This window comes from Naegleria gruberi (assembly GCF_000004985.1).
Source record: "Naegleria gruberi genomic scaffold NAEGRscaffold_74, whole genome shotgun sequence".
NCBI classification, from domain to species: Eukaryota; Heterolobosea; class Eutetramitea; order Acrasida; family Naegleriidae; genus Naegleria; species Naegleria gruberi.
In genome coordinates, this window is record NW_003163253.1 from 13,254 (window position 1) to 33,520 (window position 20,267).

Sequence of the window (20,267 nt, forward strand, 5' to 3'; positions counted from 1 at the left end):
TGTTCGGAATATCACACTTCATCTGTATCATCATAATTTTCCTATTTTACCAATAATATTTCATCAAAATTTTGTTTCGAATAACATAGGTAAATAATGAATTTCCAGAAGAATACATTCCAACAGTTTTTGAAAATTACGATACAAATGTCAAACACAAGGGAAATAACATAACATTATCTGTTTGGGATACTGTACGTAATATTGTAACAACAACATTATACGAAACATCACATTGATCTATATATTCTAAACATTATGAATCGCACATCTTAACTACCTATTGTTCGATGGAATGATTGTGAAGAGATTGAGAAAAGACCAGCAAGCTTTGTAAAATTTTCTTCCTTGTTCTCCTCGACACTATAATTTCCCAACTGGCCAAATAACTTTGCTGAATTGGTGACAAACGCATTCACAATATCTCCATTACTTTCGTGCATTAGAAAGAAGGAGTCAGCCATGTTGTTGAGCAAGAGTGGATCTGTAATATTTTGAGACATTTTTTTTTAATTTGGAAACTTCCAAAATAAGATGATTTAAAATCTTTGATTTATTGAGTTAGTTGTTGCGTTGCTTCTTTTCTAAAACAACCCAATCCCATTCATAATCCAAAGAATATTTTTCTCTAATAAATAAATTTAAGAAAAGGTTTCTAATATAGGTATAGTCTGGTTCTTGGCAAAATTTCAGAGCTCTAGTATAATTTAAATAAGTGGCAAATTCAACAGGGAAACCTCTACAAAGATTTACAATCTTGATATTCTTTTTCTTTTGATAAATATTGTTATAGTGGTCTTCCTTTGTGTTACCTGTCAAACCTTGCCAAGGAAGAGTTCCTTTCAAGAAATACAATAAAACATAACCAAGAGACTCAAGATCATCTCTTCTCGATTGTTCGTATCCTTTGTGATTATTTAAACTTGCATAACGAGCAGTACCTGTCAAATGTTTGTCTTTTCTTAAAGTAATATGACCCTTGTCTGTCATGTACATTTTTGATAACCCAAAATCAATGAGATATACTATATTTTCACTACCTGGGGAAGGCAAAGAAGCATTGGTTTGATAAGGAGCATTAAGAAGGTTTAACAACCCTGTAGGGCTATTACCAGGAACCTTTCTTCCCATCAAAAAGTTATCTGGTTTAATGTCACGGTGCACGAAATTTCTTTTGTGTGTATATTCAATTCTCTGGATCATTTGATCAGCTAACATAAGAACTGTCTTTAAGCTGAATTTACGACTACATTTTTTGAATAAGCTTTCCAAGCTTTGACCAAGTAGTTCAAGAACCATAATATTGTATACTCCCTCAGTTCCGAACCAAAACACACGAGGTATACCATGACAAATACTCATTATCTGATTATTGGATGAATTGGTTGTGCTATTACTACTAGTAGTACTATTTGGTTGTGCATTCATAAGGTATGAAATTACTTTTGCTTCATAAATTAATTGTTGTTTTCCACTATTAGCTTGGCCATTTTGTGGAGTTGGTAGTGTTTCTAATTTGACTGCATAATATTCTTCTCGTTGTTCTATATTTTGGCACAAGAATACTTCACCAAATGCACCATTACCAAGCTTGCTCATCAATCTATACTTACTACCAACAATCAAACCTACTGGATAATTACTGTTAGATGAAGAAGGTTGTTGTGTCGTTTGAGTTACTGGTTGTTGTGGTGGATTGTTAGTAGGTTGAACTTGTGTTACTGGTTGTTGTGGAGGAGGCATTTGGGTTTGATTATTTGGCATTGAAGAAGGATAAGCAGTATTCTGATAAGCATGTGCTTGATTTCCATTATATGCAGGTGAATAACTTCTAGTGTTAATGTTATTTTGATATGATCTTTGTACTATTTGTTCATCTGCAACAACTATTGGACAATTAATTGTAGATCCTGGTTGTTGTGGAGGCAATAAAGAATTGCTATTTACTCGAGATAGAGAAGTTCCTTTTCCACTGCTAGAAACATAATTTGGAATATTTGAGTAATAGTAATTATTTTGATTAACATTATTTGGATAATTATACATCAAATTTTGTTGGTGTTGAGAACTTCCTGTTGATGTTGGAATTTGATTACTTAAACTACTCGATGGTCTTTGATATTGATTTGATGAATTTACGGCTAATTGATTATTTGTTCCTGTATATAAAAGATCATAATAACTATTGGTATTATAACCTCTTTGAGTTTGTTTTGATGTTGGAGTGATGGCTTGTTGACTATCTGTTTGTCTAAATGTTGTTAATAAAGAATCAACATATGCTGAACCTGAGCCTTCTGGTGGTTGGTGTTGAGGTTGTTGAGTAATGTATGGAGTTGAATCTACATGTTGTTGTTGTGGATTGGTTGGACTACGGCTCGTATTTGCATGATAATTTGTTGTATTATAATATGAAGGTGAAGTATAAGAAGGATTTCCTGGAGTACCTGTAGTTGTAGTTCCAACCATTCTACGTTGATTATTAATTGAAGAAGAAGTTGGTGTAGTTGGCGTGTTGTAATTTACAGAGGGAAGATAGTTACTACCTTGTTGAAACATGATTGATGATAAACTATTATTATTGTGCATTACTGGCGAATAAGAAGACATTGAAGGCATGTTAAGAGAATTTGATGGGTTAATTGTAGAGTATGGAAGAGTATAATGTTGTTGTTTGTTTGATGTCGTCTGGTTATTATAATACTAAATAATATTCATATTATGAACAATTAATTTCTTTTTCAATAACTAATAATACATACATTTGTGTTTGGATTTGAATAGGGATAATAGAGCAAATTAGAACGGTCTGTTGGTTGAGGTGTTATTTCTCTCAAATTATTACCAGCCTCTTCTATTTTGTTTAATACCTTTCCATCATTATGCATGAGGCCTGTAGGTGTTGAATCAATTCCTACTACTCTGGAAGGTGCTGTTTTGTTGGTGAGAGGTGTTTTATCATCCTTCGCAGGCGTTGAATAAAGATAACTCATGATGATTAGTTGAGGTTGTTGTTATTTTGGTGGGGGTGAAGAAGGCTGAGTTGTCTTTAAATTTTGTATTTGTTTTCCAACAGTAGGAGAGAATAAGGAAGTAGTCTGGTCAGTGGTAATATTTCAAAGGTGCGTCTTGTTCTAATAATATTCCTTTTTGCCCTCTCTAATAATTATTATTAACTAGTGGTAGTAGTTGGAGAGGATTGAAGGTGGAGGATTGAAGAGAGGAAGCACAAACGATTCTTAAATGTGTGTGCTACTTCTTTGTTTTTTGTTGATGAAAAGCCAATCTTGGATGGTGATGAAGGTTGACGACTGCGCAGGCTGACTCTACACGGAAGACGCAAAAGATTCGATGAGAGAATTTTGTGTTGTTCTAGTGGTGTGATGAGGTTATTATTATTATTCCTTTTCTCTGCAACGTGTTATGTGGTGAAAGGAGAGAGATGTTTTTTCTTTTGAGCAACCACACAATACAAAGAAGGAAGAACAAATTGCTTTTGATCTTTGAATGAAAAAATTAAATTGATATAATTTGGGTTGACTTTTTTTGTTGATCAGGATGAAATGGTGAACAATAACTCCTTTCGAGTTACGCAATGCAGTGACAAGTTGTTGGGCAGCCAATATTACGTGTTGATTCTTTGTCCAGGTTGAACTTGCACTTTCTGTGAAGGAGATGAATGAAGTCCCTGTTTTCTGAGAAAGAATCATTATTTAACTTGTTAAACTCCTAAAATGAGAATTCTTAGAATTGACTAGCTTCTAATCACCTTCGTTTTTGTACAGGTTTGAGGTAAAAGATTTATTGCTTCTTTGCTCTTTGTTCGAATACTTTGCTGAGTTCATTTGTGCTTGAGACAGCTTTGACTGGTTTAAAGAGACCTGACTTCTTTTTCTTTTGTTGTTGAATAATTTGTTCTGATGAGGATAAAGCTTGTTTAAGCTTTTCAATTTCATCAACTAAAACTTGTTTCTTTTGCTTTTGTTTTTCCTTTTCTTCTTGGGTTGCACTCTTTTGAGCTCTCAAAGTATCCAATTCATTTTGAAGCTCAATAATTCTGTTATTTTGGAGTTCAATTTTCTTATTGGCTGATTGAAGTTTGGATCTTTCACTTTGAATTTGTTGTCTTGAGTGATTTGCTTCTGTTTGAAGTTTCTCCTTCTCATCTTGAATCTTTTCCAATCTGTTTCTCAATTCGAACAAATCATTTGCCCAGTTTCTTCCCAACTTTTGCTGCTGTTGGTTGGTTGGAGTGCTTGGTTTGGCGGAGCCTTTCTCCATCTCCATTTGCAATTCCGCTAATTCTTGCTTAAGATTTTCTTTTTGGAGTGTTAATTGCTTCAAGTCCTTCTCCTTTGATTTGATTTGCTCCTCGTATTCTTCTTTGATTTTTTCATAGGATTCGGTCTTGTCCTCCATTAATTCCTCTAATGCTTTCACATCTTTCTTTAATTGTTTGATTTCATCTTTGATTTTATCGGTATCTTCCTCAACATCTTGAAGTTCTCCTTCAAGCTCTTCAGTTTTATCCTTCTCAGCATCGAGATCATCTTCGGCTCTATCAAGTTTCTTATTAAGATCTTTCTCAATAGTTGCAGAATTTTTCTTTTCTTCTTTAAGCTCTGCCTTTAATTTTTCTATTAACTTATCCTTCTTACTTTCAACTGATGCAGCCGAGTCTTTCACCTTTTTCACTTTTGTAGTGTATTCGTCAATTATGAAATCTTCCAAATCTTCATCAATTTCTGTACTTCCCTTTTTGGTCAACTCTGCCTTCTTAACTTGAGTTTTCAACATGACAATTTCTTCCTCTAGACTAAGATTTTCTTTTTCCAACTTCTTTAATTTATCTTTCAATTCATCAACTGAGTCTTCAGCAGCATCTAATTGCCCAAGATACTCATTAAGTTCAGTTTCTATATCTACACATTCGTCTTCAAGATTGAATACTTCTTTTTCAAGCTTCTTTACCTTCTGAGAAAGTTTCTTGTTTTCTTTTTCTAATCTTGAAATTTCTCTCTTATTAAATTCCTCTACACTTCCTAATTCAGCTTCAACGCTTGCGGTTTTTCTTTTCTCATCTTCGTGTTTGCATTCTAAATCAAAAATTCTTTCATTGAGTTGAGTGTTCAACTTTCTGTACATCTTATTACTCTCTGTCAAACTTTCAATGGATGAAATGGTTTTGGCTCTAGCCTCACTGTCAGAGATATTTTGAGCCATTTCAATCAGCTGGATTGCATTATGTTTGGCATCTTCCTTTGCATTTTCTAATTCCTTCATCAAATCTAATCTCTTCTTTTCTTCATCAAGGATTTGATCTTTGAGTGCTTTGACTTCCAAAGAGAGTTCATCAACTTTAAACTTGCATTCATTTCTAATATCTTCTTTTTGTTTTTCTGACGATTCAATTTTTTCATTTACAATGTCAAGCTCATCTTCAAGTTTTTCATTTGTTTCTTTCAGCTTTTTGATAGAACTCTTAAGGGTAGTATTTTCATTTGTAAGTTCCTTGATGGTTTGTTTGTAAGAAGATGTTTCTTCCTTATATTTACATTCCAATTCATCCAACTTGTGAGCCAATTCGGCTTTTGAAAGAGAGTTATCGCCATCTTTGCTTGATTTGAGTATTGCTATTTGTTCCTCAAGTTTTTTAATGATTTGCATTAATTCTGTTGGGCTTTTGTAAGTGTTTTGTTTTGCTACACACTTGATGTTCTTCATTTTCAATCCGAACTTCAGACTTGAAACAGATTCTTCTCCACACAAAGGAGTTGGTGAAAGATTACAAATAAGGGTAGCCTTAGAGTTTCCCCCAAGAGTTTCTTTCAAAATTTTTGTTAGCTTCGAATCTTCAAATGGTATATCAGACTTCTTATCGAGGATGGAATCAACACAAACTCCTAGATTTGATAAAGACAATACAAGATTCTTTTGTTCGTCCTCCACTGTTCTCTTTTCACTTCCTGCCATATCAACGAATAACAATTGACCTACAGTCGAAGAACTATCCTTGCTAAGACTTTCAACTCTAATGATGAAGATAGAATGTGATTGAGCAGGATCTTGATTTGTTCTTGTTGACAGTGAGAGCCTATTATTGTTTCCTATTTTGATTATATCAAGCATTTCATCTTCGGTTGTGACATATTCTTCTGTTAATCTATCAACGTAAACTCCTCTCTTTGGGGAATCAATTATAGTTAAATCTCTCTTTTCCTTATCAAATAAATCATTGATTTTTTCATTATAAATTTCGAGGAAGGAACAACCAATCTTATATTCAATATTCTCATCTCCACTTCTAATAATTTCAAACATTTCCTTTGCAGTTCTTGGAATTAATCCAAATAATTCTTCCTTGTCAAGTGATCCAGTCATTGTATATGTTTTTCCTGCTCCTGTCTGTCCGTATGCCATCATTGTTACATTAAAGCCTTTAATAACATCTTTTACAAGTGGTTTACACACGTCTTCATATAATTCCTCCTGTTTTGTATCGTTCTTAAACACTTTATCAACAATGAAGGAATTATTTCCAATGGCTTGATTATCAGTTGATACCTTAAAAGTATGGTCTCCTTCAAAATCGTATGTTAATTTGTATGAAGTTTTCTCTTGTTTTTCCTTAGTTGTTATTGGTCTAAAACGAGCAACAACTCTAACGTTTTGCACTTGCCTCAAATTCGCAGACATCCTTCCGATTAGCCTTTGATACAGTACTAAAATCCTCAATGCAACAAAATCCTCAGTAAATTTTTCGAATGATTTTTTTTAAAGGTGCTGCCCTCAATTGCCGCTGCTTTTGGATACCAACTTCCGATTCTGAAAAGTTGTATTCAAAGGTCCAAACTCTAGCATTAGTTTCTCAATCAGAATCATCAAGAATTGAAAAAGTTTGGATAATTCAATACGTTGAGAGGAGTGCTCTGAACATTAGTCACCTTAGTACGGAACTTGGAAATCAGTCTGTGATATTAAAGAAAACATGAAGAATGAACTTGGAAACAACTTGAAAAAATTAGCTACATCTACATCAATTATCTATGAACCAACCTCTCCCATCATCTTTACTGGAGAATTTAAATAATCCTGATAACAAGGATGGTTTAAAAACTGTTCCCGATCATGAGAAGAGAGATTATTCATCGGTTAAAATTCAAGACATGTTCTATAATAATTGTGTTCCTCTATTTAGGAGTCCTTATTTACATGAATTATATAGTGGACAGGCAGATGATGAATTTATTGATTTGGATCAACAACAGGAAGCTGAGATTTCTCAACAACATCAACAAAATTATTTTCATCAATTAAATTCATTCAGAGATTATGAAATTGAATATGATGTGATTGAACAGGCAAAGATTGCTGTTTGCATTCCTAACAGAGAGTGGAATGGTGGATTATTAATTCATTGTCATGGACATAGAGCTAAGGGAATTCCTCTTCAGGCAGATTTGAATCATGATAACATGCCAAACACTTTCAGAGAATTGATTAGCCAAGGCTGGATTGTTTCAATGACTTCATATAGAAGAGAAGGAATAATATTGAAAGATGCAATTTTGGATGTTAATAATTTGAGAAATTATGTGGAGGAAAAACATGGACAAATTAAATGTTGTATTCTGGAAGGAAGATCAATGGGAGGAGCAATCGTGACATTTATTAGTGAACTCCATCCACATTTATATGATGGAGCTGTTTGTATTGGTGCTGCACTGAGAGTAGACCAGAAAGAAGAACCTCTTCCTCATCTTGTTTTACAAAACACTCCTAAATTTCCAATTATTGTAAGTGAAGTTGCAACTTTAAGGTTCTAATGTTTATAGTATTTGACAAATATTAGTGAATTAGGAGAACCTTCGAACTATATTGAAAGGGCAAAGAATAATTCCCTTAAAGAACAAGATATCATAACCCCTAGCTTATGGACAGTCTTTAGAGAGGGACATAATTTAGTTACAGAGCTCGAGAGAATGTCCGCATTCCAAGCCCTAATTTCTTGGATACGATTCAAAAGTAATATAACAATGAAAGTCAATGAGGCTTGTACACTTCCAGTAGCTATTCCAAACTCTGAAGTAGAATTTACTGACTCGGACCCATCTTCAAAAGAAGGAGCTTGGGGTAAAGTCAACCAATTATACATCTATGGATCATTTTGTATCAATTTCACAGAAAAAGACTTTGAGAAATTAGGAATTACACAAGGAAAATACTTTACTTTCAACATTTTGACAAAACAACAGGGTGTCAAGACAGTTAGTGCATCATTTGGATCTTTCCCATTTATTAAGCAAGCAACTGAAGTTGAATGGATTGCATTTGTTAATCCAGTTGATAATTACATTGTATTGCATATTAATTCTTACAAATTTACAAACGAATCTAAAAAGATGGGAATTTCCCTTAATGATGCTATTTTTGTTGAAAAGGTCAAACCGCTGCCTAAAAGGAAAAATAAGAATTAATTTTTGTACTGTAAATTTATCCAAATTATTACATGTTCTAAAAATCACTATGAGCTTTTGATTTTCTAATGGCGGAAATGATCGGGAATGATAGATGCTTAATTGACCACCAAAACCAATCAATATTGTGATTTTTTCTCAATCACAATAAAAAAATGCCAAAAGAGAAGGGGAGAGGTAATGGTGTGGAGAGTAAAGTTGCATGTTTGGCCTGTCGTCGTGCTCATAAAAAATGTGATAGAAAATTACCTTCATGTGCTAGATGTTCTTCAAAGGGATGGTCATGTAATTATGATCAAATAGATCGGAGGTTTAAACCAGTTGAGGTAATGAATGAATTGAATAATGATGTTGGAAATTCAAATGTTGAGTTTAATCATCAGGATGGAATGAATATTGTTGACAATCAGGTGGTGGAGGTGAATGAAAATTGGATTCAACATTCAATGACGGAGGAAACTATTAGAATATATAAGGAGGTTATCTATGTGGGAGTTCCTTGCTTCTCAAATGAAGATTATGCCAACATGTTGAGGATGTCTGTGAAGGAAATGAATGAAACTAGGAAGGATATTCTTGCATTGCTATTGTCAATTCAGTGCTTGTGTGAGAATATGTGGGGATTTCTCCCAGCTGCTCAGAGAACTGCTGAAAAATCAAGGGATGTACTAAGGATTGTTTATGAGGATTTTGGAAATCCGTTTGTTGCTTCTTCATTCCTTAATTTGTCATCGTTTTATTCTGTCATTGGAAATGTAGAGATGGCAAAAGGATACTTGGCAATAATAGAACATTTTTGCTCAAAACTAGAACAGGATTCTACCAGACACGTATTAATAGAAAAGTATAATTGTAAGGTTGATCCAATTTCTTTCAAAGCTTTTTCAGCATTAGTTGAGATCAACTGTTCTGATTCATACCCTATACCAGATATTGTTTCCCTGAAAAAGTTATATGGTGCCATTTCAGATGTTAGCCAGTTAGTTTACAATTTAGATTCTTCACTTGAAAAGAGGATTGAGGGTATGACGTTATTTGTTGCTATGGCAATTAATGAAACATCAGAAAGACCTAAATCAGAACTTTCAACCCATATTCTCGATATATGTCTCAAAATATTTGTTAATGGATTGAATATTGTTAGGGCAATTATTAATGGATCCAAATATTCAGAACCTAGTTTATTGGACGAGAATACCAAAATAATGGAATATTATGCCTATGAAATTACAAAGTTATGTCAAGATCCAGCGTCAGTGGTAGTGCCACCATATGTCACTTCTTTTATAGTCACAGCCACAAAGTTAAATTTTGAAATTTTCAAATCTATTGTTAAGGGTGATAGAAAAAATAATCAAAATACGATTATTATGAGAGAAGATGGAAGTATTGAACCTTCTATGGAAACAGTTGACTATCATAGTGTTATGATGATTGAATTGAATACTTTGAAACAATTGAGTAAGAGATATCCGTATGTTCACAAAATATTTGAAGAGGTGAATGATTTTATCATGAATAATGGAAAAGAATCAATGATTAGAAATACTAACAACAACAACAACGACATTCAACATTTTATTAATCTGCTATATGAAGAACCTTCAGATATTTACAGTGAAATGAAAAAATTTATAGATAATTTGAAAAAGACAACAACCACTAATCTATAATAATCAAAAATTCCCATATTTTAACAACTCATTATGCCACGAAAAAGGAATTGAGTTTCATGTAAACATTCTTATGGGATAGAAAGATTACGACCCAAAAATTGCTGGCCACGTTATTGCAACAGATTTTGTCTCAATTCTTGGATAGAATCAATATAATACTGAGGATTAGTGACATTCACAATTAATACACCTGAATTGTAAAATTCATCACCATCTCCTAACTTTACCATCAGTTCAGCTCTGTACTTATTCAATCCATTACCCTCCCAAATTACTGATCTTGTCCAAATATTTGAAATGTCCCCCAATGAAATACTGAACACATCAAGAAAAAGTCCTCCTCTTTCCATGATAATTATCCGCCTGTTGGTAAGAATGTAGTGAGCTACTGCTGGTAATTTAAAACTAAATGCTACAAGCATAAAAATCAACATTCCAATGGGACATAGTGTTATCAACGAAATTGTTTGAAAGACAATCCCTCCAACTAGACCAATAACTAAACCAGGAACAAATGTTATAAAAGGTATCACAAATAAAAAGATTAACCATTTTGAATATGAGGTCCCAGTAATTGTTGCTACAAAGTTATAACTCAACAATTCATATGAAACAATCTCCTCATCGGACTGTAATACAGTTGCAAGTAATTCTCTTTCCTTTTCTCCAACCTTTCCATTAATTTCCACTTGTCCGTTCACATGTTTAAAGAGAGATTCCTGCTCTGGAGTGTATTCATGTTTTCCACCATTGGCTACATACAATTCCTGTAAAACTACTCTTTTTCTGAAAGAGTTTACAATTTCTTGATTTTGCCTTAATAGTTCAGCCTCTTCTTTAGAAAGTGCGAATCTCTTCTTCATTACAAACACAGCAATGACAAATCCAATTGCTAAGCATGGTAAAATGATAATAGAAGTAATAATTGATGCCATATTCGAGGTAAATACTGCATTATCATAATACATTGGAGAAACAAGCTTGAATTGATATTCCTGATTATCAATCATGAAAACTCTATCTCTACCAAGTGTCAAATTATTGAGAAATGGACTCTTCTCTGTTAAATAATACAATGTTCCACTAGTCCCATTATTTGGAAATGATAATCTGAAACATTTCAATGTCATTTCCTCACTCTCTGAATAACAAAAATCATTACATGACACATTTCCATAATAGAAATTCCATGTTTCATGAGAGTATTTCGAAATTTGATGCCAATAAACACGATGAATTGTAACATTTAGCAATGGAACTGAATATCCATCTTCATATCGAACAATATTTGGCCGAATCATTACTGAACAGTTATTCATCATGCAATTTCTCATTCCCTTCACTTCATCCACTCCATAAGAATTCATCACATCCCATCGGAGTGTAACAACAAATACCAAAGATGCAACACTCAAAATTATCAAAGTTAAAAACAAGTGAAATGATCGATCATATTTTTCTAATCTCTTAATATAGGGAGAGGGTGGAACTTGGCTTCTTGTAATTAAATTGAGAATTGGGAGTAATCCATTTGGATGTAATAATCGATGGACGATTGGAGAAGAATCTCCGTAGTAGAGATTTTCATACTGATGTGTTTCCATATTTTTTTTTGAATTGATTTTGATAGTAATGTGGACAGCTGTGATGATTTATTGTAATAATTGGTTTCTAATTCACTTCCATTTTTTTTAATTTAAAAAATAATTAAATAAAAAGAAATCCTAAAAAGGATCAATATCTGAAAATAAATAATCTAATCAATCCCAAGAATATCATTTAACAAGCTACTCTTTGAATTAAACTATTGAGTTCGTTACTATTTAATAATTTCCTTAATTGATTGATTAATACGCCAATATTAAGATTAAAATTGATTGGATGGTAATTGTATTGTTTTTACGATCGTAAAAAACTCTAATTACTGTTCATCACATTTATTTAAATTTGAACACCCACTAAACACTACCAGGAATTGAAACTCTTAAAAAATGTTTAAACCACTGAAATATGTTCATCCACTAGCAGGACTTTCGTTCAAACTCTTTCGTTCTTCTCCTTTGAAGAATAAAACCCATAATACTACTACTACTACTAATTTGAAGAACAACCTTAATAATACTATTAAACAATTATCACAAGATCTTTATGATCTATTTGATCCTTCTAATATGAAATGTGTTAGAGATTTTGAAACTTGTGATGAGTTAGAATTTCTATTAAGTAATAAAAGTACAATCTATTTTAATAGTGAAGAATTGGATAATTATAAAACAAGTATAAAATCAGAACAAGAAAATATTCACAAACAAGAAATATTCAATTCAATTAATTTTACTAATAGGAATCCAAAATGTTTACATGAAGTTGATTATTGGTTTATTGATAATTTGTTATATTTTAATTATCGTGAATGGTCACATGAATATACTCTTTCTATTTTACCATTTAGTAGATTATTACCAGAAGTTATTGAAATTCTAAAAATAGATGGTAATATAAATGGAAATATTTTAGATTTTATTGTAAATAAATTACAATTACAAGAAGAAAAAATAATTTTAATTAGTCAAATTAAAGGATTATTACCAAAATTATCAACTTTTGATATTGAAGTATTAATTGAATGGATTATTAGAAATTTATTTTTTAAAACAGATATTTCTAAAATTCCACAATTTTTAAAAGAAATTAAAATTAATAATCAAATAATTAAACAAGAAGATGAAATTAAAGATTATAATTTAATAATTAATGAAGAATTAAAAACATATATATTATCATGTGCAAGTGCTAGATTAATTGATCATAAATATAAAGAAGCTTATCATGAATGTCTATATTTAGAAAAAAACAATTATGATAAAAATATTATTAAAAGTATTCCTAAATTTTTAAAAGACAATTTAAAATATCATATTCCAAAAGCGGAAAATAATGATAAAATTATTACTATAAATGAAAGACCTTATAATTTTAGTCAAACTCATAAAATGATTAATTTTACAATTAATTTTACAGATGATGAAATAACATTTTTAGATTTTGAACCCATTTATTACATGATGGCAAAAATAATTGATTATTACAATAAGAATATTAGATCTATTGAATGGCCAACTAATTTGGATAATTTAAATGATGATGAATCTAAAATTGATGCTATTTTTGATGATTTATTTTATTATAAAATTACAGTTTCACAATTATTTAGATGGATTGAAAGTATTGAATTACAATTTAGTGAAGGAAAACAAATTTGGTTTCATTTTACAATTGTAATTAATAGTCAATTGTTTCCTTTTATTGATATGAGTTATGGAACAATGCAAATGGTATTTTCTAGAGGACATGAAAATATGACTTGTTGTTTTACTGATGTTCAATTTTAAATATTTTCTAAACTCTTTAATAAAAGAAGAATTTATTGTAAAGTATTTAAATATTTGATGATCAAAATTTAAAAAAAAATGGGTGAAGTGATTCATGTACAAGTTGGAGGGTGTGGCAATCATATTGGTTATCAATTTTATGAAAGAATTGCCAAACATGAACATTCAATTCTTCCCAATGGTGAAAAAAGCCTAACTCGTAATCATGAAAATATTTACACTGATATTGATGAAGAAAATTACTATACAAATGTATTCTTTGAAGAGAGTAAGAGTGGTCGATGGTCTCCGAGGGCTGTTTTAGCAGATTTGGAGCCTTATTCCATAGATCAAATACAACAATTAGAATATGGAAGAATATTTAAGAGCGAATATAATGCAATTTATCAGTATGGTGCTGGAGGAAATTGGGCAAAAGGGCACTATACGATTGGAGCTGAATGTGTGGATAATGTTATGGAGGTAGTGAGGAAACAAGCTGAAAATTGTGGGAACTTACAAGGATTTCAATTGATGCATTCGTTGGGAGGAGGATCAGGATCAGGTTGGGGTACTCTGGTGATATCTAAACTGAGAGAGGAGTATCCTGATAAGATTGTTTCTAGTTGTTCTGTTTTTCCTTCTTTGAAAGCATCATCTACAAATCCTGTTGAGGCCTATAATTGTGTTTTGGCTTTTCACCAATTGATTGAGAATACAGATTTCGTATCATGTTTTGATAATGAAGCTCTGATTGAAATACAATCAAAATTGAATCTAACCAATGAAGGTTTTAGTGCAATTAATAGAATAATTGCAAAGGTTATGTCTGATGTAACCTGTTCATTTCGGTTTCCTTCCCATTTAGGGTATAATTTAAGAAAGCTTGCCACCAATTTGATACCTTTTCCTAGACTCCACTTTGCAACAATTTCACACACTCCAATTAGTGCTGATAGTAATAATTCCTCAAAGAATATATCAGAACTATTCCAAAATTTGACATCTCCAAATAATGTCATGTGTGGCTGTGATCCTAGAAGTGGTCGGTATATGGCTGCCATTGCTTTATTCAGAGGCTCTATGACATTGAAAGAAGTGAATGATGTTGCTTCATCTGTTTCCAATAAGAATTCTTCTAATTGGGTTGATTGGATGCCACCCAATTTAAAATCAAATGTTTGTAAGAAGAAATCAGGTGATTTTGAGTCGGCTACTCTCATTGCAAACTCCACATCTATTCGATTCTTGCTCACCAATATTGAAAATCGATTCGATAACTTATTCAAAAGGAAAGCGTATCTTCACAACTTGTGTTATGAAGGAATGGATGAAATGGAATTTTCAGAGGCACAACATAATCTTAATGATATCATAACTGAATACAAGTGTTACGGAGACGAAATTCTTGACGATTTCGATGATAGTAACCTTGATCTTTCTTCTAAGGACTTGATATAAGAGATGGAATATTTTAAAATTTAGTATTTGGATTATTTACATTATTCAAAAAAATTACCATGAATTCCGATTATAAGGAGGAAAGTTTGAGGGACAATTAGTCTTCCTTAAACGAGCCATTAATATGTTGAAACAGCAGAAACCTTTCTAGCTCTAATAATTATCCGTTACAATATTTGGACCCATTCCTTAGTGATTAAACATTTTACAGGAATAATAAATATTAATTTGGTTTATTCGAGTTTTTGATAGGTTGGAGTTTGTTGATAATAATTGACTGGATTTTCAGTTGTGGTAATTGGTCTATTTGCTGAAGCTGCTGCACAACAAACACATCCACAAACACCAAGACAAATAAGTACTGGAATGAGGAATGAGGCAACCAAAATCAAAAGTCCAATAATTACTGAGGCAACAATAACTCCAATAATCCAATTAGGAAGTATTGATGTAACAGAAGCTGTCAAAACATAATCATTAGTATTTGTACTCTCTCCATAAACAGTAATATAAATAGGCAAAGTAGAATTATCAATTGTTTGAGAAGAATATTGAGATGCAATTTTGTAATCGTAATGATAAGGTGTTGGCATTGATCCTTCTTTAGCATAAACAGTTACAGAGGATGATGAGGAAGGAAGTTTGAATGAAAGAATCAATGTACTGTAAGGTGGCATTGTAATTGAATATAGATCAAATGATCCATATGAAACAGAGCCAGAAACTACCTGTCCTTCAGGAGAAAGTATTACTGTACCCGATTGTTGAATACTTCTACTAGAATCGGAATGAATCAATCGATCAACTTGACTCAATAATTTAGTGACGATATTATTATTAGCCAACGTTCCTTGTATTGCAATAAATAATACAGCAACCAATACAACCAAAACTTTCAAGCTTGAAAGAAAACCTTCGTTAATTCTTCTTTTCATTTTTTTGTAAATTGAAATGATCTAAAACTAATTTGGAACTTAAGCTCGAAGAAATCAACAAAAAATCTGAAACCAACATTGGGTCTTTACCCATCCAGGCATGAGTGTTTCATCATTCCAATTGAATAGGGACATTAGGTATTTTTTCTAATTATTTTTGGCATTGCAATTTAGGTTTGACTTGTTCATGGGGACCACAAACAATTTTGTAACAAATTGGTCAAAAAAGGCGTAAAAAAAATCATGTTGTGTTTGCTCTTGAATACAATTAAGGATGGTTGATTGATCGGAAGGCTTTGGAGTGTCGAAGCCTTGAATTTAAAATAATTCATGAAATGCGTAACATACATCATCTCTACCTCCTCTGCTATTGATCATCAGCCTTCAATCAAAATATATTATCGCTTCGTTTTGGCGCGATTTTGCTTGTTTTTTAAAATTTAATACGAAAAACAATTTGATGAAGAAAAACAAAATTGTTTTACACTGCAAAGCTTACTGTAAATCAATTTAATGTTTTTATCTGCAAACATGTTTATTTAATTCGTTATTGAATCTGTACTATCTGGTTGACTTGAAGAATATTTGAACAAACAAGAAGAACAGCAACGCGGGAGTTTAAAATTAGAAGAAAAAAAATATCATCACGTCCAACACCATGATGAACAAGAGAAACGCTGGCGGAATTGAAAAGCAAGTGGTGTGGAGGAAGAGATTCAAGATCGAGAAGGAGCAGATTAATAATATTTGCAATTATCTGACCGATGGAAAATTCACTGATATTTCAAATTCTTCAAAACGTAGAACGCAGAAAAAGAAGAAGAGAATTGATGAAGAGGAAATAGTTGAAACTAAAAATCCATCATCACCAGGTGGATTAGATGTCTATGAAAACACAAAATACTATGAATCGATAAGTAACTTTGCTTCACAATGGATAATTTCGCAAGAGGAATTAAATCACTTGGCTGAACAAGTCCAAGCTGAAGACAAGGAGCAACGACTAAAAGATCGCCTTTCTGAGGAGTATGAAATACAACAACGTCTAAAAGAAAAGGAAGTTAATCATCTTTCCTCTTTACTTCAGTCCTCTAGGAAAACATTATCATCTTTGGCGGAATTGTTAGAGCAAACAAAACCTACAATGATCAAACCAGAAGTTGATCCATTGCCTCTTCAACCAACAACAGCAACAGCTGTTTCTACACCACCTCCTCGTCAAACAAGTTCAACTGCTACCAATGCTAATGCTAATAATATTACAACAACAGCGATGGAACAAAGGGAGTTACCTAATAATTCAACAACAACAAATAGTAATATTCCTTCACCATTCGCTGCTAAACCTCCTCCAATGGCTAATAATCAATCAGCTATGAATACTAATCCTCCTATTATTGGCACTAGTAACATGACAACAAATCATCAACCACCACTTATTTCACCAGATTCTGCTTCAAATTCTACAACGAATAGTGTTCAACCAACTCAACCACCACCTTCACATCAACAAGGAAGTACAACCCCATCCTCCTCTCTAAGTAATCAATCTAGTCTTCAAATCAAAGAAATACCCGACCATTCTCCACCACCTCCATACTATCCACCTTCATCTAGTTTACCATCTCACAGTCCTCACGTTAATGCATCAAATAGTATGATGATGAATAATTCACAACAAAGGCATTCATATCACAATCATTCTAGGTACCAACAACCTCCTCCACCTCCACATCATCCACCTAATATGTGTGCACCTCCAATAGTACCTCCTTATATGCCACCACATCACTATCACAATCCATATCCTCAATATCCATACATTAATCATAATGATAGACAAAGAAGAAAGAGGTGAGATTTGTAAATAAACCATTTATTTAAAGAGTTTTAATACCGTTTTGAATGTTCTTGTTTGATTCTCATTAAATATTTTGAGGTTTTGTTTCTTTTTCAGCATGTCATTAATAACGTTTGAATCTTTGTAAACTTTGTGAGGTTTTACAACTTCAGTTTGAACTTTGATATTTTTCAGTAGATGGTTAGGACGGTTAGGATTGAGGAAACTATAATTTGGAAGAATGTCCTTGGCAGGTAGTGAATTTAATTGATTTTGAGGGAATTTGGTAAGAGTCATTTTGGTGGTTTCTTGATGTTGGAGGAAGAAGGAATAATCATCCTTATTTGGAACTGCTTCCAATTTTTCTGAAATAGCAGAACGAATCCTTTTCAATGTATCTTCTTTTAACCAGTTTGAAAGAACATGAATAAAATCTTCACGATGATCAAATAAGTGTTGAACTGGAGAATTTTCAAATACTTGTCTAACCTCAGGTATTGGAACAATATACTTGTGTCTATGTGAAATAGATGATGAAATCTAATATTGACAATCTACTTACTTTGCAGAAACACATGAAGATACACAAAATTCTAGTGGATTCAAAATGAAATTATCAGAAGCTGGCACATTAATTGTCAAGAATGAATCTGGTTTACCTTCCACTTCCTTCTCACAATATAAAACTAATTCATCAATTGATGGAATTGATTTAGGTTTGTAATATTGTGAATATCCCAAATTCTTTCCCTGAATATAACTCATAAACCAGGCACACATCACCAAATAATCCTTCACAATTGGTTGATAGGATACTTCTGCAATCTTTTGTTGGAGTTTCCTTATTGAATTTGCATACTTTTCAATTTGTTCCTGATAGAAAAATGATAAAAACTCATTAAATTGTTCTCTAGTCTCAAAAAGTCCAGTTTTAACTTTGGCTTCTCTGTGAAGTTCTCCATAATCAAAATTTAAGAAAATATTCTTGAATGCATTATTGAAAGCATCCTTCTTTGATTTACCTCTTGCTGTTGTAATGTAGGATTCTCCAATTTTGACCACGACTTGGAAATGTGGTTTTGGTTCTGCATCAATAATTTCATATTCCTCACATAGAAATTCTCTCTTTCCAAGATTTAATAAGGTAATAAGAAATACCATTGCTTCCTTTGTTGGAATATTATCAATGTTAATCTTTGGAAATCCATTTTCCATTTCAGCTTTCTTCTTTGAATTGGATGTTTCAGTATCTTCATTTTCACCTTGCTTGAAATCCTTAATATAATCAGAATATAATGAAGATAGGAACTTGACATTGATTTTCATTTCACTTGGCTGTTTCAAATCATAATGTATTAAATACTCTCTATTTTCTGAATACTTTTGGTGAGCAATATATCTATCCATAAATAATTTAATATCAAATCTTCTCGGTTTAGAAATATAATCATTTCCACATAGAATAAATAAAAAGGTCATATCTGTAATAATTCTCGATAAATCTTCATCTGATTTAGTTCTACATCGACGAGCAATTTGTTCCTTTAGTTTGGTAACATCATATAATTGATAAAAACCAGGCATATCTTTCACAAGAGTAATATGTCTATTGCGTGGTAAATTGAGAGCATATAAAACAAAATCTGAATCTCCAGAAACAATCAAATCTCTCTTCTCCTCCTTTTTGTGATTGTTTTTCTCTGATGAATAAATATGTTCAAGGATTTTAAACTCTCCCTCACCTTCTCTCCCAGCAGGTGAATGATAGAATGCAAGATTATTATTAAAAGTAGGATTTGTTAGCACCAATGCACCCAATTGCCAAATAACTAGTGAAACTTCTTGCATTAAATTTGTTCCTGGAACAAACCAAACAGAACTAATTGCCTTCTTTTCATTTCTTTCATTAATTACATTTTTCTGAATGAGTTTCAGGTAAATCTTTTGCACTTCAGTGAGAACAATCTCTTCATCCATATCTGATAAATTAATAAATGAAACAAACGTATTTCCAGTATTTGTCATTGCACTATTCAAATATCTTCTAACTTTTTGTGTAATTAATTTACTTCTAGGTGCAGGACCATCCACAGAAAAGAATAAACTTTCTCTAGCATCAAAATGATTCAAATATCTCATTACTCCCTCCAAAACAACAGAATGAAAAACCATTCTAGTATCTTGTGGAATTTCTTCATCTTCTCCTTCTATCTTTGTACCATTATCCTTTTCTGTTGTTGAATCTTGTTCCAAAATTGATTCCTTTCCTTGATTCATTACATTTTGATGGTATTTCATCCTATTCATTATCTTTCTAGAACCATGTGTTGATTTATACAGCAGAGTATTAAAATCAAAATAAATATTATCATAAACATCCTCTGGTTTAATTGAATTATTCCTCCTCGTATTATTTAATTCATCTTTTGTGATGATGAAAGATTCTCCGAAGAGAATTGATAAAGTTTTGTAGAATGAATTAATTCCCATTGTTGTTTGTTTTTCAA

The 20,267-nt window shown here is 32.1% G+C and overlaps 7 protein-coding genes across 7 annotated transcripts; 3 read left to right on the forward strand and 4 right to left on the reverse strand.

Annotated features, from left to right (window-relative positions):
• Window positions 1-536: 536 nt before the first annotated feature.
• Window positions 537-2,619, reverse strand: NAEGRDRAFT_81913 (casein kinase; the record flags this gene model as incomplete). Its single annotated transcript, XM_002670143.1, has 1 exon — window positions 537-2,619. The coding sequence occupies one exon, from the start codon at window positions 2,617-2,619 to the stop codon at window positions 562-564; it is 2,058 nt and encodes a 685-aa protein (XP_002670189.1). The 3' UTR covers window positions 537-561.
• Window positions 2,620-7,046: 4,427 nt separating this feature from the next.
• On the forward strand, window positions 7,047-10,150 carry NAEGRDRAFT_53687 (uncharacterized protein; the record flags this gene model as incomplete). Its single annotated transcript, XM_002670104.1, has 2 exons — window positions 7,047-7,796; window positions 8,753-10,150. The coding sequence occupies 2 exons, from the start codon at window positions 7,047-7,049 to the stop codon at window positions 10,148-10,150; spliced, it is 2,148 nt and encodes a 715-aa protein (XP_002670150.1).
• A 113-nt stretch (window positions 10,151-10,263) lies between these two features.
• On the reverse strand, window positions 10,264-11,757 carry NAEGRDRAFT_74804 (uncharacterized protein; the record flags this gene model as incomplete). The annotated part of the gene is made up of 1 exon (XM_002670144.1): window positions 10,264-11,757. One exon carries the CDS (start codon window positions 11,755-11,757, stop codon window positions 10,264-10,266), a length of 1,494 nt encoding a protein of 497 aa, XP_002670190.1.
• A 1,866-nt stretch (window positions 11,758-13,623) lies between these two features.
• On the forward strand, window positions 13,624-14,985 carry NAEGRDRAFT_44840 (beta-tubulin; the record flags this gene model as incomplete). The annotated part of the gene is made up of 1 exon (XM_002670105.1): window positions 13,624-14,985. The coding sequence occupies one exon, from the start codon at window positions 13,624-13,626 to the stop codon at window positions 14,983-14,985; it is 1,362 nt and encodes a 453-aa protein (XP_002670151.1).
• Window positions 14,986-15,218: 233 nt separating this feature from the next.
• NAEGRDRAFT_74806 (uncharacterized protein) lies at window positions 15,219-15,920 on the reverse strand (the record flags this gene model as incomplete). The annotated part of the gene is made up of 1 exon (XM_002670145.1): window positions 15,219-15,920. The coding sequence occupies one exon, from the start codon at window positions 15,918-15,920 to the stop codon at window positions 15,219-15,221; it is 702 nt and encodes a 233-aa protein (XP_002670191.1).
• Window positions 15,921-16,560: 640 nt separating this feature from the next.
• On the forward strand, window positions 16,561-17,815 carry NAEGRDRAFT_59749 (uncharacterized protein). The gene has a single exon (XM_002670106.1). It carries the CDS (start codon window positions 16,579-16,581, stop codon window positions 17,776-17,778), a length of 1,200 nt encoding a protein of 399 aa, XP_002670152.1. The 5' UTR covers window positions 16,561-16,578; the 3' UTR covers window positions 17,779-17,815.
• Window positions 17,816-18,318: 503 nt separating this feature from the next.
• Window positions 18,319-20,250, reverse strand: NAEGRDRAFT_53690 (uncharacterized protein; the record flags this gene model as incomplete). Its single annotated transcript, XM_002670146.1, has 1 exon — window positions 18,319-20,250. The coding sequence occupies one exon, from the start codon at window positions 20,248-20,250 to the stop codon at window positions 18,319-18,321; it is 1,932 nt and encodes a 643-aa protein (XP_002670192.1).
• Between the last annotated feature and the right edge of the window lie 17 nt (window positions 20,251-20,267).

Excerpts from the sequence above, each read along its gene's own strand:
- NAEGRDRAFT_59749 (XM_002670106.1), top strand. The coding sequence starts at position 16,579 with ATGATGAACAAGAGAAACGCTGGCGGAATTGAAAAGCAAGTGGTGTGG.